Raw genomic sequence first — 20,780 nt, forward strand, 5'->3', positions numbered from 1 at the left:
AAAAGTCAATTTGGTCTAGTAGTTAAAGCACCAGGCCAGAAGAAGGAAGCTGTGGGTTCTGTTATTAAAATTGGAGCAGAAAACCGCTGTCAAATAATAAATTCTTAAATAATGACCCAAATGGGAAAAAAAATTAATTGCCTGCTTTACATTAAGCAACAATGGGGGTATAGCCTAACCTGTAGTATCAAACACATCAAATATATACAAGCATTTTGGATTGGTGGGAGAAGCAATTTAGAAAACTACTGCAGAGGCTGCTTTTACTAAGCATCATGGGCATGTGTCCTACAAAGTTCTTGAGTTGTCTCTTTTCCTACTATATCTCCCACTCTGTTTTAGCAGCAAAATAAGATACTGGATGTTCTGCTCTTGTTAATAGACTTTTTCTTTCAATGGATCCCGCACACGGGGAGATATCCCGAGCCATGCGGAATCGTGGCGTTGAAGTCTATATTCCAGGAGATACTCACGAAAATCCACTGGATCCTCATGATGTGAAGCTGCTGTTGCATGGCTTGGGGCTGTTGGGAAATGGCATATGTGATACGCTCATAGCTGTGCACACAGAAGCCAAGGAAACTCTAGCAGGTGAGATGCGCATATCGTAACTTGACAGAGGATGGATAAATTTCTTCTCTTTAGATACGTGTTTGAGGGTTCTTTAAAATGACCAGAGCGTGAAGTGCATTGTATAAGCTTTTAATCAATGCGGAGTTCTCACTTTAGTGCAAATATCCAGGTTCAATGGTTTGTTTATAATGCTGGAAAAGATGGAAGGAAAGAGAAGAAAAGGACAACCACCCAGGGGCAATGGGCACAACATTGGAAGAATTAAATAGTTTGGGGAACAGATCCTCCTGGAGAAAATCTAGTTTGGGGAACAGATCCTCCTGGAGAAATTATAGCTATGTGGTAGTTGTTAAAAGAATCAAAACCAATTTAAAAGGACATAATCTTTTTTAAATTTAATTTTATTTATATATTTTCTCTTTGTATACAATAAGTTCTTGGTGAACAGTGTACTCTCTGGGTCAGTTTGTTTACATAGCAATATTAAACTCCTAATTTCTACCTGTGTTATCTAACCATTGATAAAATGAGTTCGAGATTTGAAAATATTCTGAGTCTTCTTTTTCTTTTATCTTCATTGTTAGTCTGCCTATTTCTGCACACTAATGTTTTTTTTTAATTATCTCTTCCGTGGGTGTCTCCTCGTTTTTCCAGTATCGCGCAAGTACAATTCTTGCTGCTGTTAAAACATGTAATATTAAATATACATTTCCTTTATCATATTTTTCTGGTATTATACCTAACAAAAATAATTCTGGTTTGTAGTCTATATGCTACCTTAACATTTTTTCTAACCATGTATGTATTTTTGTCCAAATTTATTTTGCTTTTGGACATGTCCACCACACGTGATAATATGTGCCCGGAGTTTGATTACCTCTCCAACATTTCCAAAAGGACACAATCAAGTTACTTATTTTGCTGTTCAGAATTGAAACAATTGTTTATATTGCTTTTAAAACAGTAACAAAAAGGACAAAGAACGAAACATGAAGATAATTATGATAGAAATATATTTGCAAAGAAAAGAGAAAAGCAACCACATGAAAGTGCTTTAAAAGAAAAAGTTAAAAAAAATTACAACAAAGAAAAAAACATGTAATTTACCATTTTGACAGTAAATAGTTACAATTCTCTATATACTTAATGCAGATATTCATCAAATGCATACATGCTTACCAGATGGTGACATTTTGCTTTTCAGGTTCTACATATAGTCTTTCAACTCTGATCCACACTGCCACACTGATTGTGCAGCGATTACACCAAGGACTTGGTTTAGCGAAGAGTTTCTATAAAGCATGTTGGGAGGTTTATGCATCTACACAGCAGTCCCAAAAGGACAAAAAGGTAATCTGCTTTCAGATATAATCTGGTGTGTAGAAGAAAAACAAAGAATTTACTCGTTTAAAATGTATTTCATCTTTTCGCAAACATTTACTCTCATACACTAAGGCACCTGACAAAAATGGATCCAATAAGAAAGCATAGACACTGGACAAGGAAGCAGAATCTGTTTTTTATTCAAAATATATCCCAAAGTAGGTAGCAGCCAAAATTTCTTAAAATATCTTAAAATGTACTAGGCTTTTAAGACTGTGCAGTATGAATCGGATCAGCTGAATATTTTAAAATGTGTTTCATGAATTTATCCCTACTTCTTAGAATCTAAGAAATTGACCTCCTCTGACAAGCTCTTCTAAAATATTAAATCTATAATGAATTATTGGGATCTCAAATTGAATAATAATAATAATAGGGGTAATTCTTGAGTTACAACCACTATTGAGACTGGAATCTTAGTCATTGAAGTGAAGCAGTCATTCAATAAGATGCCATGTGACTGTTTCACTCAACTACTGCAATCTCAGCACTTCTGGTTGTAGTTGTTAAGGGATCTTGTTAAGTGGACAAAGTCCTAGGTAATGAACCTGGGGCGCTTCAGGGGAGGTGGAGGAGACCCAAGGGGACCCGATGCAGGCTGGGTCTCTCCACTCAGGAGCTGTAAATCCTCCCTGCCAAAATCCAAACAGGATTTCCAGCCCGGGTGGAGAAGCACTGTTATGTGGCCTACATCTTTCCCATGCCATCCCCCCCACCAAGCACCTGCCCTTCTTACTTTATTGTGCTGTCTTTGCTCAGGAGCTGAAAATCCTGCTTGGGTTTCATTTCCTCATCACTGGGAGCTGCAAAATTCCCCACGAAAGGATTTTAGCCACGTAAGCAGACACAAAGGATTTCAGCTCCATGCCTGCTTGCATAGAGCTGAAATCTTTGGCGTGGAACTCGTTCATTTAACACACACCCTCCCCACCAGCTTACACATTGACTTTCTGGGGAATCCAGCAGAGAGCAAACAGCAAGTCTGCAAATACTAAACATATATTGGCAAACCAGTAATAAGCGTGACCAACTTGCCAAGCAATCAGAATGCGATAATATGACTGCAAAGGGGAAGAGGGGTGAGATTTTGCAAGCTTGATTATCTTCTTGCAGATGTTTCATTACCAAACTAGGTAACATCATCAGTGATAGTAAGAAACTACAGAGGAGTTGTGTATGTGCCGAAGTATCGTTATCTAACTCTTGATTTTCACAGAGTGCAGTGAAGGCAGTTTTGTTTTTTATACTTCGTAATAGAGGAAGTCTTGTATAACCTCTTCTTTTGCAATCTTTTGTGTGTCCTTATACATTAGCTTGTGCTTGATTTGATAATGAAGCATGTTTCAGCATTGGAGTCAGACGAAACAAAGGACGCTTCTCTCCTTGCCTTGGGATTATGGCCAGATTCGGCCTGCAGTGCTGTGTTTGCAGCTGAAGATTCTCTCCTTTCTACAGTTCATAGTGATGGGCAAGTCCTGGCCTATTGCCTGAACAGACTGAACCTAAAAAGCAACAGGTGGGCAAGAAATGTTTTATTTGACAATTGGGGGTTAACATTCCCAGGTGAATTAATTCTGGTTGAGGATCATTTGCTGGCTCCGAAGGAAAAAAAAAAACACCCATCCCCAATTCCTCTACAGCAGGGGTGTCCAACCTTGGAAACTTTAAGATTTGAGGACTTCAACTCCCAGAATTTAGTTGCCCAACCAACTAAGTTGCTAAGGTTGGACACTCCTGCTGTATAGAAACTAGCTGGAATTTTTCTTCAAAAAGAAGATCACCAGAACTTCTAAACCCTGTACACAATTCCACCAAAACTATATATTTAAAAATCCTAAAGAATACCACTGAACAGGTAGCAAATAGAAAGCAAAGCAAAGCAAGGTGAAACAAAGATAAAGAAATACTACAAAGGTAAGCATTCTTTTTAAAATCATAGAGACTTATGAGTTACATCTTAATAGAAAATATCACAGCTCAGTTTTTAAACATATTAAATCTATACCAAATGAAACCATAGTTTTATCTTTCCTCTCTGTCTAAATAAAGCTAATTCGAAGATTGAGGGTTGACAGTTTAGCACACAGGCATCTTCTGAGTGTATGTTATCACATTGTTAAAAGTATCTTCAAGGCTTCTCATAAATAGTCACATTTCAGATTTGAGAGATGTACTTCAACAAAGCTATCCACAACAAAACTTAAGACTGTCAGGACTGCATTGTGTCTAGCATTTGTAGATTTCCCTGACACTGTATGCCATACACCAAATAAGTAAGTAAGTAACTATAGGTTTTGGAACATAGGATAATTAGTTCTCCAAAAGAGTGTGTGATGAGAAAACAGGGAAGGCTGATGTCATTGGTCCTCTGCTGCCTGAAATGATAGCCTTCCTTCGCACCAGTGCTGAAGTGTACTTAAAATGGAATATTAATTCTGTTAAATGCATATGTGACAATGAAATACATGTTTCAGATCCTGCTTCGGGAGATCACCATATAAATATGGAAGCCATGCCAATGCACTCGGATAAGAGCTTAGGTGTGAATAGGAATGGGGGGGGGTCTGGGTGAATGTCCCCAAAAGGGGGGAAGACTTTTATATGTTCAGTTTCAAATGCAGAGTCTTCTTCAAAGTGATGTTTTAGATCAGTTGTAAGCCTCTGTGGTTAACTATAGGCACAACAGAGCCTTCTGCCTGGATAGTTGCATGCAGAGATGCCCGGAAAGGATGCTATCAAGGAAAAGGGGAAATTGGCATCCTTCAGGCTCTCCTCACATATGGTTGTCGTCTGTTAGATGTGAAGATGTGCTTTTAATGTAGGATCATAACAAAATACAGATAATGTTAAAGCTTGTGACTACTTTTAGCCATGTACACACATTGTTTCTCATCAGGGTTTCTCTTCCTTAATTGTAACTAAGCATTTTGTTTGAATGCAAAATGTAGTTAAGGATTAGGTCTCAAATCTTGATGCAATGGGTTGAAAGCTCTATTTGCTTCTAACCATTTAATATAAAGTAATAACTAATTTGGCTCTATGCAGTAATTCCTGCCCATTGGACATTATGCCTTCATCACTGACCAAAAGGATTTCTCCTCCTGGGCATTCCCCCAACTATCTCTGAAGGTTTGGGTAGCATCATCAAATTGAGAGAAATTGCAATGGGAAAGTGTGCCATTGAAGAAACCCACTGTTGTTGTTTTTTATAAATATAGTTTATTAATTTTTACAATTAAAACCAGTCACAATACATACACAAATAAGCAAAAGAAAGAAAAAGAAAGAAGAGAGAAGAGGAAGAGAGGGAAAGAATTTTGAGAAAAGAAAGAAAAAGAAAGGGGGAAAAAAGAAAGAGGTTACAAGATCTTGAAGAAACCCACTATTAAGGAGAAATGTCTCTTGCAGGCCTTTGCCATTTATATACAGATGACGATGTGTCCTTTGTACTGCATTGTTTTGTTTTGTTTTTAAAAAATATAACTTCTGTTTCAGGACACTTCCTCTTAATATACGTGACTTTGAGAAAATTCTGTGGTCTTCAAATTCAGATTGTCTCAAATTTGCTGCAGTAGAGATGAATGAGTCCTGGGCGGATGATTTAGAAGTTCTTTCTGCAGCTGTTAAGTTATTCATAGAAAAAGCCACCAATCAGGACTGGACACTGAGAGTTGGATGGCTTAATCAGATAAAAAAGAATTTAGCCGAAGTACCTGGTAAGTATCAGCTCTTACCCTCTGCTGAAGAAAAGCTGATTGCAATGTTTGTAGTGCATAAAGGCTGCCCGTATCCGTGGATGGATGGATGGATGGATATTATCCTGATAGTTTGCTGCCTAGAACAAACAAGTAAAATAGTTATGAAATGGAGTGAATTCGTATATTCTGGCAAATACAGCCAGGCAAAGTAAATCTGATTTAACATTATGTACAAGCCAGGCAACTGAGTTTTTCTCCTTTCTAATTTTTCATTTTTTCTAAAAACATAAATTCCATTTTTTGGAAGTTTCCTTTTCAGGCATCCTTTAAAAAATAAATAAAAGAAAATGCCCTTATTTTTCCTGCCTTGCTTGCATTATCAGAGGTATTTTAAAAGAAAGGTTGGTGTTTTATCCTTTTCCTTCTCATAACACCAGCATGAGAGCCTCTCTTTAACAAAAGCACCAAAAAACACAGCAGGTCAGATTGTGTGAGAGGAAAATTGGGAGCTGCCAGGGATGCTCCTGCTGTGAGTCTCCCCAGCACATCAGTGCAGAGTGTGTGCTGGCAGCTCCAGTCACTTTGGTTCTGTCACTTGAGAGGGATAGCAAGGCAGCTGCAGTTTCTCTCCAGTGCAGGTGAACAGTTTCAGACAAAAAGACAATACCTGAGTTTTCCCCTAAGCTCTCTACTTAGTCAGTGAACAATGAAAACTTCCATAATACAGACTTTCATGCAGCAGCAAAAAAAATTGCACCCTTTTCACTAAAAAGCTTGTGAGGAAAGCTGTCTTCTTTTTCTGAATCCTTCCTTCTCAGGTGAAGGTTTTGTTCCAGGGGTTGCCTCGTCTAATGCCGCCTCTGCATTCATTGTCTCTTTCAAGTATACAGGTAGTCCACATTTAGTGACCACCACTGGGATTGGCCACTGCAGTGAGATAGTCACTAAGTGAAACCACACTATGTTTAAGATGTTATTTCAGCTTTTCTTTGCTTTACAGACCTGTGAAAGTCATAAAAGCAATGTTGCAAAGTTATTTTTTCATCACTATCGTAATTATGAACAATTATGAACTAAATGAGGACTACCTGTACAGAATTTAGTTGATACCAGTACTACTGATCAGCCACTATATAAACCATCAACTGCTTCCATAAAAAGAATCGATACCTATCTCCTTGTCTCGTTCCTCCTTTTCCCATTCTAAATGTAATGGAAGTTTATAAAGTCAGAATAAAAGTAAACATAGAGGGGTATATTTGCATCTTTCTCCATATTTGTTGTCATTTCCTTAACAGCAAAATCCCTAATCTTCCCCACTTTAAAGTCAAAATCTGATTTAGCCCTGAACTGCCCAAGAGTCCATTCCACATCACCTCAAAAGTTTCTAGACTCAAGCCAACAATTGAGCCCAAAATTTTGGTTGTTAAGTGAGTCATTTGTTAAGTGAGTTTGGCCTTGTTTTACGACCTTTCTCACCACAGTTGTTAAGTGAATCACTGTAGTTCTTAAAATTAGTAACCAGGTTGTGAAGTGAATCTGGTTTCTCCATTGACTTTGCTGGTGAGAAGGTCACAAAAAGAGGATCACGTGAGCCTGGAACACTGCTATCATCATATGCATATGACCCAGTTGCCAAGTATCTGAATTTTGATCACACAACTATGGGGATGCTGCAAAGGTGGTAACTGTGAAAAATGGTCATCGGTCACTTTTTTCAGTGCCATTTTAACTTTGAACGGTCACTAAACGAACTGTTGTAAATCAAGGACCACCTGTATACACATACATGGACAAGAAGCACATATTGTACTCAAACCTGAGACTGAAGTTGGTGGGCATCTTGATCTCAGCTTAAGCTTACAATTCTACTACTCTACAGATTCTGTGTACACTCAACTAGAAGCTGGTGCTGCATCTCTGAATAATTTCTACTTCAGCCCCCTCTCAAGTGGAATTAGTAATGTAATAAAGATGCTGCAGCCAAATATGACCGGTAAGATGATTTCCCTTCCCCTGCACGGTATTTTGTATGTATTCTCCTCTTGAAGATTTCAGATAATGAACACTAAAGAAACGAGAATGGGACTTTTAAAGCTTTATAACCATTGTCTGAATCATCCGAATCCTGTTAATGACCGCATAATCCCTTGCGGGGTGGAGTCTGGGCAACTGAATGGAGCTGAGTGTTTACTGGCCGGATGACCTGCCTGTTGCCAATGCAGAGTATTATTCAGCAGATATATTCTCAGGTGCCCAGAAATAAATATTTGCCACTACCTAGGATTGAACTCACAGTCTCCTAATTGTGAGGTGAGAGCTCCACCTCTAGGCCACCACACCACTCAGAACTGTTTTCTGAATATTCTAGTAAAAAGGAAGTGAAGAGAAAATTGAGCTAAATTTGGGGGATAGAAGAATTTTTTTGGAAAAAATTTTTTCCTTTGACACTAGGCATAGGAAGTAATTAAATGTCAGGTAAAATACATTTGTTTTCTGTTTTGTTCTTAAGCTTTTTACTTCTCAGTATATAATTACAGACATAATTTGAATTCTCATTCAATAGACTGTGTCTACCTCACAGTATCTATTAAAGAGATCATAAATAAGCATACCAGTCTTCTCACTGTCCATTTATCTTTTATAGATGAGCATGTGATTCCTATGGATCCAAGATGGAACATGCAGTACTTGGATACGATTAGCAATTCAGTCGATTTTGATACAGAAATAGAACACTCAGATCAGCTGCTTGTCCTTCTAAAATCACTTTCAAATCGGTGAGTTTAATTGTATGAGCACTTTTTTTTATTAGAAGGGTTAAAAGCTTGCCATTACTCTCTCTGTGTGTGAGAGAGACAGAAAGAGTGAGTGTGTGTGTGTGTGTGTGTGAGAGAGAGAGAGAGAGAGAGAAACATGTCCAAAAAACCTCTATAATCACTTTTCCATATTCTCATACTTTTAATAATATAGGGTTCTATTACTTTTTTTTCTGAATCCCTCACATCATTTACGAGGGAACGCATGTTCCTGTTTTAAAATAAACCCTCCAAAATTCATATATCACTTTTCATTACTGTTGATTATCACATAAAGAATAATATCCTCCCATTTCTAATCTGTTGCCTTCTAAAAATTATAAATCGGTTGGCATGGTCCATTTTATTGTAGTGGTATCTTAGAACATTTGGTGTTATGTTAATGCAACATTGATATCATAATGAAATTTATTTTGTAGGCTGTATATTTCCTACTCCAGGAATTTCAGTGACATTTGTTGTGTATTGTATTGTAATTACAGGGCAATCCTGTTTCTGAACCGGGAAAGAAAAAGTTATGTTGAAAGAAGTTTGATTAACACCAAAAAAAACAGAACTAGTGCTTTGAGGGTGTCTGTAGAGTTATATAAAGGTATACGTTATGCTTCTGCTTTTAATAAGTGAAAATTCAGCCATTTTCTTTTTACCATTTCTTTTAATTATAATGGATAAAACAAATAAAGAAGCTATAGTTGCATGTAGATTTAATTTTATAAAATTTCATATCTTAAAGTGTTTTTATGGAACTAAAAAGAAAAAAAAGATAGAAATTGTTTAATTTAAACTAAAATAATTAAATGTAGTTAATAAGATTTGTCTTTGTCTAGCCATTAATGTCCCCCTCTTACCAGATTTAAAATTACCGTTTGGTGGCAACTTTTGAAGAACTCTAGGGAATGCACCCAATCTGTGGTGGGGAGGAGTGGAGGTTGCATTTTCTGCCTCTGAATGTGCAACTCAAGCTTTGTGCACTTTACATTTAGTAATCTTCTGAGAAAAAGAATAGTACATTTATAAATGATATTAACTTTCCGCAAAGAATTCAGAAGAACAGGTTGCAGACATCTTCAGTGTTTCGTTAACTGCTACTCATGGGTTGAATAATGTACTGTTAATGCAACCTGTACTGGATATTGGTACATATTTTCTTTGGTTTTAATTTTATCTTTTGAACTTAAAAGATCCTGGCAACCACAGCTCACTTCCACATGCTATTGTGGCCCACCTTGCTGCCTTTTTTGAACTTTGGGATGCTTTCGTACTGCACTGGGTGAAATCTACACAAGTTGCTGTGTCTGATGAGAAATTATATGAAGTAAGTAGGCAATATAGATATTTTCTAACCTTTGAGCTATAAGTACTATCTTGTATTTCATTCTGGTCCCGTATTATCCCCTCCCCCCTGCTGATTTATCCATAGTACTTTTTTAGATACTTGCTTAAATTAGAGGTCCCAAACTCCTAGTCCATGGAAACCGGTTCGCTCAAACAAGCAAAATCCCCATCCATGGGATGTAGGCAGCACACAATATCATGCCCCCCTCTGGTCCGTGGAAAAACCTCTGTCTACAGAACCAGTCCCTGGTGCCCAAAGGGTTGGGGGCCACTGGCTTAAGCAGATTTTTGCTACAAAGGATCAATATTAATGAGTGTTGTAAAATAATTAGAATTAATTTCATTAATATAACTTAGATTTGCTGCCTATTAGCTTCAGATACTTTCATTTAAAATTGAGCATAGCTTTGGTATGCTCAATTTTTGCTATTGTGTTTTGATAATGCAGGTAGTCCTCGATCTGTGACCATTTGATCAATAACTATTCCAGGTTATGACAGTATTAAATGAATGGTGGTTATGACTGATCCTGGGAATTTTGGCTGTCCCCTGGGAATTTTGTGTGCCTGGCAACTCATTTACACATACGATCAGTTGCCAAGTGTCCCACAATTGTGTGATCACTATTTGTAACCTTCCCTGTGGGCTTCCCCTAAAAATCAATGGGGAAGCTGGCGGGGAAAGTTGTAAGTCACTGGGGTAGCCTCCCCTGCCCATTCACCCTCCCCCAACTCCTCTACTGTCATGCTGCAGTGGACACTTACACACCCTTGCACACCTTTTCCATCCCATGCTTCATGTGGCCATCACCTTGCTTCCTCCTCCACTTACTTGCCTGTGGACATGGGACTTGGCAATTTTTCTGCTAGCTTCCCCACTGTCTTTGGTTGTGGCAAGCCAGCAGGAAGATGCCTCACCTAACAATCGTGGGGTACCCATAACCAGAACTGCATGGTGTGCCATCATTAAAAGATGCAATCATACTTTACAATCACATTGCTTAGTGACAAAAATTCTGGTCCAAATTGACTTTTAAAGTTGAGAACTATCTGTAGTATATCTTTGTCATAAGCTTGGAAGGTGAGAATTTCTTCTAGCGTCTCATTAGAACCACAGAAATTGTCTTTGTCTCCCCTACAAAACTGGAAATGTTCTTCATGAGAGTAGCTTAAGAATGTGAGGGGAGTAGACATGGAAGTCTGCTTTTTCCTCTTATCATTCTCAAAACAAGATATTGATATTTCCTGACATGAAAATGCTAACTCTTCATCTGAGCCCCTACTGCGTTTAAAAAACGTATTCTCCCTGGGTTGCTTCTAGATTCTACAAAGCTTATTGTGGCGTGACAGGTTTTGGACAACATCGGAAACGGTGGCTTTAGATTCTCCTGGCTTGATGCTCTTGTCTCTCCATTGGCACTGGGTTGTGAAACATTTAATCAGCAGAGTACCTCAGCTTCTGAGCGGATATGAGCAGCAAAAGTATGTCTGCTTTGTAATTTTCCATAGTACTATTTAGCTTTTCCAGGAGTCTTCCTTTCCACTAGTGCAGGGGTCTCCAACCTTGGCAACTTTAAGCCTGGTGGACTTCAGCTCCCAGAATTCCCATCCAGCTTTGAATTCTGGGAGTTGAAGTCCTCCAGGCTTAAAGTTGCCAAGGTTGGAGACCCCTGTACTAGGCTATGTTCCGATGAAACCCTAAACCCCTGGTTAATCGAATGTGGATTTATGCAATTAACCCACTTGGTGGATTCGCATAATAAATTAAAACAAAATAGCTGAATGAATTGGATTTGCACAACATGCTAGGCAAAAGTATGGTTATCTCATTTATGGCTTAGGTGCTTTTAAATGCAAATTTGCCTGTCCATGCGCTTTCTGCCAGTGTCCTACTCATAAACTTATTATAGGCCACTGCATAAATATATTAGTCTTTCCCAACTTGTTAGATATTTGTTTTTAGAATTCTCAACCAAGTTAGTGAAGGTTGATACAGAACACCCATGGGTGATTTAACGATCAGTCTTCCCCTCTGAAAAGTTTGTATAAATAATTGTTTGTTCCATTTCAAGGTTGTCCAAGGAAATTCAGTCTGTATCACAGCAAATGCAGTCTTCTCTTGCTAGTCCAGAAGGTATTTCCACCAGCATTAAAAAGCTACAGAAGGCTTTGGGAAAACCTCTTCCCTTCAAGGTATGTATTTGTATTTTTAACTTAACCATAGATGTTTTTAAAAGCAACCTTTAAAAACTATGTTACATTGATTAAAAAAAAAACTTAAATAAAATTTTCCAGCCCATATTGACTAGAACTGATGATATTACCTAGTTTGACTAATGAAATGCCCTCAAGAAAACAACCAAGCTCAGACAGCAGCAAGGACCCTCAATTAAATCAATCTGAGCTTGAAAGATTTGAGGGGGCACCAGTCAGGGGAAATGCCAATGCTTGGATTGGGATTGGAAGAAGAACATCTCCTTCGGCATGCTGTTGCATATGCATGCATACACAAACACACAATCATTCCAAGCTTGGAGACTTTCATCCACATCTGAGCTGCCAAGCTGCCAATCATGCCTGGGCTTGGGAAGAAGGAATTCTCCTTCTTCTGTGGATAAAAGTCCCCAAACTTGGAATGTGGTGTGTGTGTGTATGTGTGCGCACAAGCACTTGGCTGTTGGCAGTTTGGGGAGGCGAGCTTGTGAGTTTTCTCACATCAAGTTAGCCAGTGTGACTTGTTCCATGCCAACCCAGCTGCACCTACCCTGGCCATGCCTACCCAGCCATGTCCACTTGGCTGTACTGAGTCAGCTGCTCTGAGTGAGCGGTGAGCCACGCCCACCCAGTTGTGTTGAGCTGGCTGCGGCCACATAGCTACGCCCACCCAGCCATGCCCACCTGGCTGCTGTGAGTTACCATAGACCCATAGGTTGGTGGGAGTTTAGTATACCTTCTAGAAGATCATGGATTCCCCATCCCCAGCACGCACCCCATTTTCCTCTTCAGTTCCAGTGACACAAGCAGAAAGTTCCCTCTATTCTTTGTTGAAATCATATAAAGGCAGCAATTTTGGTGGGAGCCTCTATCACTTATAATCCACGTGTACAAAATCCCCCTCCTCTTCCTTCTGTCTTAATGCACACATTCAGCCTAAATAATGGGGTGTTCTTTTTAATTGAAAAATGGGGAGGAAAAAATTCAAATTTCTAGGCTAGAGTTGCCACTCTTTTACATTGTTTTTAACTATCGCTCAACTTGTACAGGAAAAAGGAATCTTGGAAATTGCGGTCCAGCTCAGGAGACTCTCCAAAGCCCTTCATGTCCCAGAGCTGAAGCCTGTCGTTGGAGATGATCAGCGGCAGAAAGAGATTTGTATATTGAGAACAGTCGCTACAGAGTGGAAAGTAAAAGCAGTGTTACTTCAAGCTCAAGGCCTAGTCTTCCGCGCCAGTTATTCGAAAGAGTTTTGCTCAGGTAAATTAGTCCTGGAGTCTAAATCTCTTGCAAATCTGTGCTATTTTTATTCAAAAAATTCTTTTCTGTTTAATTTTTTTTTTTTAGAGAAAGTCTTGGTTGCATTTGGTTGAAAATCTTTTTTTTTTTCCTCTTACAGATGAATTTCAGACATTGGTGAATCTCCAGCAGTCAAAGCTAAAAGAAGGAGGCGCTTTAATTAGCCTACATGAAGAGAAGCCTGCTGAAAGCCAGCAACTGGACCCTGCTTTGTTAACTCAGCTGTGTAACAGAGTACAATTGTGGCCTGGAATGGAGTATCTGGCTGTGTTGTGGCAGTACAAGCTGACCTGTGATTGCATTGCTGAGGTTTATTTAAAAAGGTGAGGGTCCGTTTTATTGTCTGGAATGTAAGTGTTGCCTTTACCACTGCTGTGATATTGTGAGAGTAATCAGGGATTGGTTTTTGCTTTTTCCATTTTTTAAAAAAATTCACAGTGCAAAACTTTTATTATACAACGAAAGGGAAAGCACTTCTGTCTGAATTTGCTCTCGGCATTTTATCTCATGTGTTCACACCTCATCTCTACCCAAACTACATAGGTATCATAGAAAGCCATGACACTTATGTTGCCGAAAATCTCCCAAGCATTCTGTTCTTTCTCTGATTCAGAGACCAGCTAGTTGTGGGTTCAATTAAAGTCTGTCCTTCAGTGAAAATAGTTGTTTACAGGCAATCCTGTAGGAATTGGAACAAGAATTTCAGTAGTCATTTCCATTGTTGAGCAAGGATCATGAGTTGTTACACCAGGACCTCGTGTCACCACGACCTGCAACTTCTTGCCAGGTTCAAATAAACAGAGTCAATGGGGAAGCCAGCAGGACGTTGCAAGTCCCACTCACATCATGCCTTTCTTAGGCAGCTCACAAGTACAGTGGCAGGTGAGTGTGTGTTATGGTCCCCGTGTGTATATGCTACAGCTGAGCTTGAGAATGCCTGTGTGGTGGGACTATGCTGTACTGTGAGGTGACACTATTTATACGGGGGTGTGCTATGGGGTGGCATAAGGGCAGGCGCGGGTGGATGAGTGTGTTGTGATGCAAGTGTTGGCAGATGTGGAGGTGGGTGCTACAGAGCAAATGTGGGCAGGTATGTGGATGGGTACTTCAGGCAAAGTGAGCACAATCATGAGGGTGGGTACTATAGTGAGAGGGTGGGTTTTGCTGTACAAGTGCCAATGGATGTTGCAGTGTGGTAGTCATGCAGGCAAAGCTATGGCCTGTTAGGAGTGGCCAGCAGGCAATCCCTTACCTGCCCAGAGCCTAAATTCATCCTGCCACCTGGGACCTCTTTGGGGGTAGGGGGGGAAGCAGCAGGGAGACTTATCATTGTAATTTGCAACCTCCCACTGGCTTCTCCGTTGACTTTTCTTGTGGGAAGCTGGCAGGGAACATTGGAAATGGTGATCACATGACCAGGGGACATTGTCATAAGTAATAGCTGGCTGCCAAGTAACTAAATTGTAATCGTATGATTCTAGGGACAGCTGCAACTTGGAGGACAGGTTGTAAATTCAATGGTTCAGCACCATTGTAACTTTATACAGTTGCTGAATGGGTGGTTGTAACCCAAGGAGTACCGGTACTAGAATAATATGACCCATATTTACAAGCTTCAATAGGCCACTGTTGCTACCAAAAAGCTTGACTTATAAATAGGTAGAGTTTTTTAAGCTTAAATTCTGTTAGCAGAAATGTAAGGCGCTGTATGGAGCCGATTTTGTGGCCCGATTTCCTGAAATGTACACAGTTTGAACTATTTTGAACATCCAAATTGTCTTGAATGTTAACTTTTGGTAATTTTATCTTAGATTTTACCTTTTTCATTATTGCTGTACTTTGGTATGTGTGTGTTCAGACAAACAGCTAAGATTCAGTAGCTGCTTTTCTCATTATTTTCAGGAGTAGCAACAATGATCCGTTAAACACCTTTTCAGAAATAAGGCCCTTTATTGCTTTTTGCCTTCAGTTGACACCAGCTACCTCTCAACAACTTCAAGGACTTTATTATCTACTCGACTGTTATAAGGTAAAAACAACACATTAGCGCTGAATAAATTCCTTCCCTTTTTTAAATGATTGATTGCATGATATTCAAACACAAAACTAATTTATTTCATCATCTTTAACTGTGTAGAGAAATTATTCAGTTTTGCAGCGATAATTCAGCACCAGAAAAATAAACACAGATGGCTGATGCTTCATTTAACATCTTTATAAACATAATAAGTAGATTTTACAAACCAGTTGTAGATTTCTCCAACATGGAGCAAACTCAAAGGGAAACGTTGCAAGTAACTTCAGCAACTCACAAACTCAGAAACAGACATCAGTTTCACTTTAGTTCAGGCAAGCACGACACACAGCAGAGGTGAGAAGCAGTTTCATCTTCAATAGACAGACTCTGATCTCAACATAACTTCAGAGCTTAATATAGAGCCACGCCTAGGCGACTTCTAATTTCAGTTTCCTAGGCTACTTCTAGTTTCAGTTTCCAAACAGTTCTCATTGGCTGACTTAGTTGCTATGCCTATTCATTGGCTGACCTTGTTACCATGCTGTATTCCAGTTCATGAATATACTCTGACAGAAATTCCTTTTCTTTTGTAGAAGCTACAGGGAAACTTGAAATGTGTTAATCAGACTTACTGTAGAGTAAAAAACAAACTAAGTATTCACCACATTTTGGGCAACCAGCTCACATTTATGGCCATCTGCTTACTGCAATTTACGATGTTTTTATTAGAAACCATCATTTACTTCTAGTTTCCAGCACAAAACGCCCTATAGCGAATAATGGGATTGCTTAATGACTATGGTATTTGCCTAACAATTGCCATGTTTGCTAAAAAGGTTGTAAAATCAGGCATGGCCATAGGGCATGCTTTATTAGTATCCTGATTTATGACTGAAATTGTGGTCATGTGTCAAGGATTACTTGTACATAAACGGCCCATTTGATTCTTTTTTCCTGACTGTATTTGTCCTTTAAGTGAGATAGATTTATTTTCCTATTTGTAAAGGACCATAGTTTTAAACTTTAAGCTTGAATCATTGTGAGCATAACAGTTGCCTTAAATGTCACCACCACCATACCAGATTCTCCCTAGGTCTGAGATGGAGGCAACAAATTAGTTTCTGGATGTTTGTGATATTCTAGGCCAGGGGTGCCAAACTCGATTTCATTGAGGGCCGCATCAGGGTTGTGTTTGACCGTGGGGGCGTGGTCATGGTCATGGCCAGCTCAACATCATTTGTATTGGGGGCACCAGCAAAATGGAGCTCTGGGGGTCCCGTGCAGCCCTCCAGGCTCAATTTTCGGTTGTGACTGCCTCCTGCAGCCCTCTGCCAGCAAAAGGGCTACTGCGCGCAGCCTTCCTGAGCTCTGTTTTTGCTAGGAGGAGCATTGGGAGCCGGTCCTTAGCTGTTTCCAAGGTGGCCCTGCGGGCCAAATCTGAGCACTCCGTGAGCTGGATTCGGCCCACAGGCCTTGAGTTTGACACCCTGTCTAGGCTATTAGACCTGCCTAATACAGCCAGTGTTGAAAGATGATGAAATATAGCATACATACATGATAGTCCACAGGTGGCCCCCACTTGCTCCGAAAAGTAACATTTTCAGACATTTTCCACAATTGGTTGGAGTATTAATTTTTTAAAACTCCAGCATGATTTTAGAAGTCGTTAATACCTTTGCCTTTTTATCTTTCATTTTAGGTCTCTGCTGATGAAATTTCACTTCTGTGGTCAGAACTTGCTGTTGCTGCTTTTCAGGCTTTCTGGAGCACCACAGTAACTACAAGTCCCGAGCGGTGGCTGTCCTGGCAGCCATTTTCTGTGGAAGAGAAGACGATATCCAGCTCATTAATGAATTCTTCTATCCAGGTTTGTGTGGAAAAGTATAATGTTCTCAAAAGGGTAGTTAAATTATAGCAGTTTATTCTTTCAAAAGGGTACGTGCAATAATTCAGAGCAGTAACTATATTGAATTCTACTGTATAGTGCAATATTAATGCAATATCAGGGGTTTTCAATTCAGTTGTATACACGCGAAGGATGTGTGTTTATGTTTTATTTTTATAGTTACAATGCACATTGAAGATGGCATTTAATTTCATTGTACAAGGTGCAGTGACAGTAAAGTAACCTAAACTAAAGTAATAAACAAGCTTTGTTATCATAACAAAGACCCGAGCTCTGTGCAACGGGGTGAGCTCCTCTTCCTTGCCCCAGCTCCTGCCCATCTAGTAGTTCAAAAGCATGCAAACGCAAATAGATAAATAAGTACCACTTTGATGAGAAGGTAACGGCATTCCATGCACTTTGCATATAGCCATGCTGGCCACCTGACCATGGAAATTGTCTTTGGACAACCCTGGCTCCCTCGGCCAAGAAACGGAGATGAACACTGCCCCCAGAGGCAGACGTGGTTGACAGGGAAACCTTTTATCTTTTTTCATTCTGTCCCTATTGGACTGATTTTTGTGGTTCCTTTATTTAAAATAGCTTTCTACAGATAGACATTTTACTAAAATTTAATTGTGTATAATTGCTACTTTTATGCTAGAAGGTTCAAATTAGAAACGTGCTTGCTACTAGTTTACATGAATTAAAAGTGTTCTCATTTCCTTGCATTGGATGCTGTAGTATTTGTTAGACTTGAATCCACTTTAAAAAAAAATATTTACAGCTGGGTCATTTTTGAAACCTCTTATGTCCAGGTCTCTTTTTCTATTTTGTGCTCCTGATCAGTTAATGCACCATTTTTATCTCTTGATAATTTGGTGCAAAAGTCATTTCTAACAATAATCCTTATTTACACCATGCTGTTCCTTTTTCTTATATCTGGTGATTTTTCAGTGTAGTTGGCCAGTGAAAACCACTGATTGGAAAAATTGGGAATGCAATGGGACAACGCTCTCTCCTTTTTCCAATTTATATATTAATGGTCAGGACATCAGGAAGAGCCTCCTTTCTTCCATTGTAATAGTTTCTTTGACTACAGTTTTGTTATTATCTTCCATAGGAAATAGTATGTATGAGACAAAGTGGATTTGCTACATTTGGGGTGTCAGGACAGAAGGCCATGCATATTAGCTCTCCTTGACTACAATTAGCCTTAAGGTTGTGGACTTAACCTCTTAATGTTATATGATTATCAGTGTTTTAAACGTACATTTTGATTTTTATTAATTTAGGGTGTGGGTATTTTGAATCGAGCAGTTTTCTCCAAGTGCCTCTCTGAAATTCTAACTAGCAGCAACAAGTGGAGCCAATGCGATACAACAGGTCTTCCTATTCTGTCAGCCTCCAGGGTGACCTTGGGAGCGTGCCTAGAAAAAGCAGAACAGCTTCAGGAGATCAGGAAAGTTTTGTGGACCAATGCAGGTTTTTCTTCAGTGGCTGAATTTAGGTATTGAAAAAGACTGTTCCTTCATTTTTGTTCCTTTAAATCCTTAATCCCTTAGAGCTATCATTAATTTTTAAAAAAGAAGCACTTCTAAATATGTCTTAGATGGTTAACGTTTTGATGGTGCCCCTTTCCTCTGTTGTTAACAGGAGACCAGTTGAAAATCTCAAGTAGTCATATTTGTCTCTTGGATCTCTCCTGGGGTGTATGACAATTCGCTATGGCCAACTCACCATGGCTAACTTGGCACAGGCAACTTGCCATGGCCAACTCTCTGCAGGAGAACTTGCCACGGCCATCTCGCCACAGGACAACTTGCTGCGGGACAAGAGTTACACTAATATCAAAGAAATGGTGGAATAGAATCATTAAAGAAAGGATGCAAAAAGAGGGACAGAAAGAAATGTGAATGGCAAAAAATAAAATATTAAATATTTACTTTAAATAATTAAATTGAATTATCCTGCAGTGAGTTGGCCATGGTGAGTTGGCTGCAGCAAGTTGGCTGTGGCAAGTTATTTCATTCCCTCTCCTGTTGCAGTTCACTGTTTCATAACTCTGTCTTCCTTATTTCAGGCTTACAGATTCAAGGTTTCAGTATGTAATGTTACACAAGCAACTTCTGGCCCTTCAAGATTTGATTCCAGTAGAGATGCAAGAGGAATATCTCAGAAACTGTAACAAGGTGTTCTCAAAGGATTTGGTGGCCCTTCAGTATATTTGCAAAGTACTCAGGGATGTTGGTGCTCAAGAGATGATGCCCGAACAGATCCTTTGTCTCTGGCTGACTTGTGTTCAGCAGTTCTGTGGACAGGAAGTAGGGCTCCATAACTTGCCTGAAGCAGCTCAACGAGGTAGCCTCTGGGTAAATCTAGGTCTTCTGCAAATCTACCTTTGGCTTCCACAGACGATGTTTGATCCTGCAGTGAAAAGAAAATATAAACTCAAATATGCAGTAGAAGAGGTGAGTGCTTGGAGCCGATGCATGTTTTCCTTACCTTGCAGCGAGTTTGGGTGTATTAAATGGCAGCGATATTTCAAAATTTTAAGAGGCTAATCTGTAGCAATAGGTAACATAAACAAATGGATGTTAAGGCAACAGGAGGAATTTGCCATCATATGGAGAGAGAAAAAGCAGCATAGCATTTAATATGCAAAGTACATTAAACTTATCAGAAATAAGGATAAAGACATGCTGATTTTCCAAACTAGATGGAAAATACTTCAGTAATTACAAGGGCAGAATCTTTCATATAGAATGAATAGGCAAAGCTGTACATAAATAGGCAAAGCTTAAAATATTGCCCTTGCTCATAAAATGTGGGAACAGATGATGGTTCTGTGCAATTTGATGGAAAATAGCAGAATTTGAAGCCAGTAGCTATTCTTCATAATCAGATATTGTATTTAGTAGCGTAATGTTTTAGATACAATTTCAGTTGTCTGATGTGTCTAATTGTCTTGTTAAAGATTGGAGACTTGCAAATGCCTATCTTCACCTGTACATTCTTGATATATCATAATCATTTTTGTTTTAATTGAAGTAAAGTAGCATTTGACTCAAGTCAATTTTTCTCTACTGCTTTCAGCTGCACCATCTGGAATGTGAATGGAAAACTCACAGACTGTCCACTCAGTTACATACAGGAAAAGATCTTGAAGATGAGCCCGTCAGCAGTCACGATCACCCTCATATTAGGTACAGTTGAGATTCAGAACAACCAATGCAACTCTGGAACTTTGTACGTTCACCTTATTTGCATCTTCAAAAGAATGATTGCAAATGGCCGAAGTAGCCCATTTGGCCTTTGGTTCAAGTCAGCATTCTTTTTATATTGCTGGGATCATTGTTGTCATTTGATTGGTGAATAAAAGGGAAAATATTTTTGTGAGAAGAAGCCACTTAATATAATGTCTGATGTATTGATTTTAAAAAGCATTTTTTTTTAGAAAACAGTAGGAATTGTCTGGGTTCTTTGTAATAAAAAAAAGAACAGTCAAAAATATCAATCAGATTAAGCACTTGGACAAATACTTAATTTTATCCAAGT

General features: G+C 39.1%; 1 protein-coding gene across 1 annotated transcript in view; it reads left to right on the forward strand.

The window, feature by feature from the left end:
* Window positions 1-20,780, forward strand: part of MDN1 (midasin AAA ATPase 1) — a 116,495-nt gene that overhangs the window by 46,235 nt on the left and 49,480 nt on the right. Inside the window, 17 exon segments of the mRNA XM_087943483.1 lie at window positions 383-591; window positions 1,778-1,923; window positions 3,270-3,472; window positions 5,452-5,672; window positions 7,537-7,650; window positions 8,302-8,434; window positions 8,956-9,065; window positions 9,655-9,788; window positions 11,129-11,289; window positions 11,880-12,000; window positions 13,071-13,281; window positions 13,421-13,643; window positions 15,223-15,349; window positions 17,037-17,204; window positions 18,518-18,732; window positions 19,306-19,693; window positions 20,319-20,428. Coding sequence (XP_087799609.1) covers window positions 383-591; window positions 1,778-1,923; window positions 3,270-3,472; window positions 5,452-5,672; window positions 7,537-7,650; window positions 8,302-8,434; window positions 8,956-9,065; window positions 9,655-9,788; window positions 11,129-11,289; window positions 11,880-12,000; window positions 13,071-13,281; window positions 13,421-13,643; window positions 15,223-15,349; window positions 17,037-17,204; window positions 18,518-18,732; window positions 19,306-19,693; window positions 20,319-20,428 — 2,994 coding nt within the window.

This window comes from Notechis scutatus, chromosome 1 (assembly GCF_049901735.1).
Source record: "Notechis scutatus isolate UNSWTSFEM ecotype Mainland chromosome 1, rNotScu1.2, whole genome shotgun sequence".
Taxonomy (NCBI): domain Eukaryota; kingdom Metazoa; phylum Chordata; class Lepidosauria; order Squamata; family Elapidae; genus Notechis; species Notechis scutatus.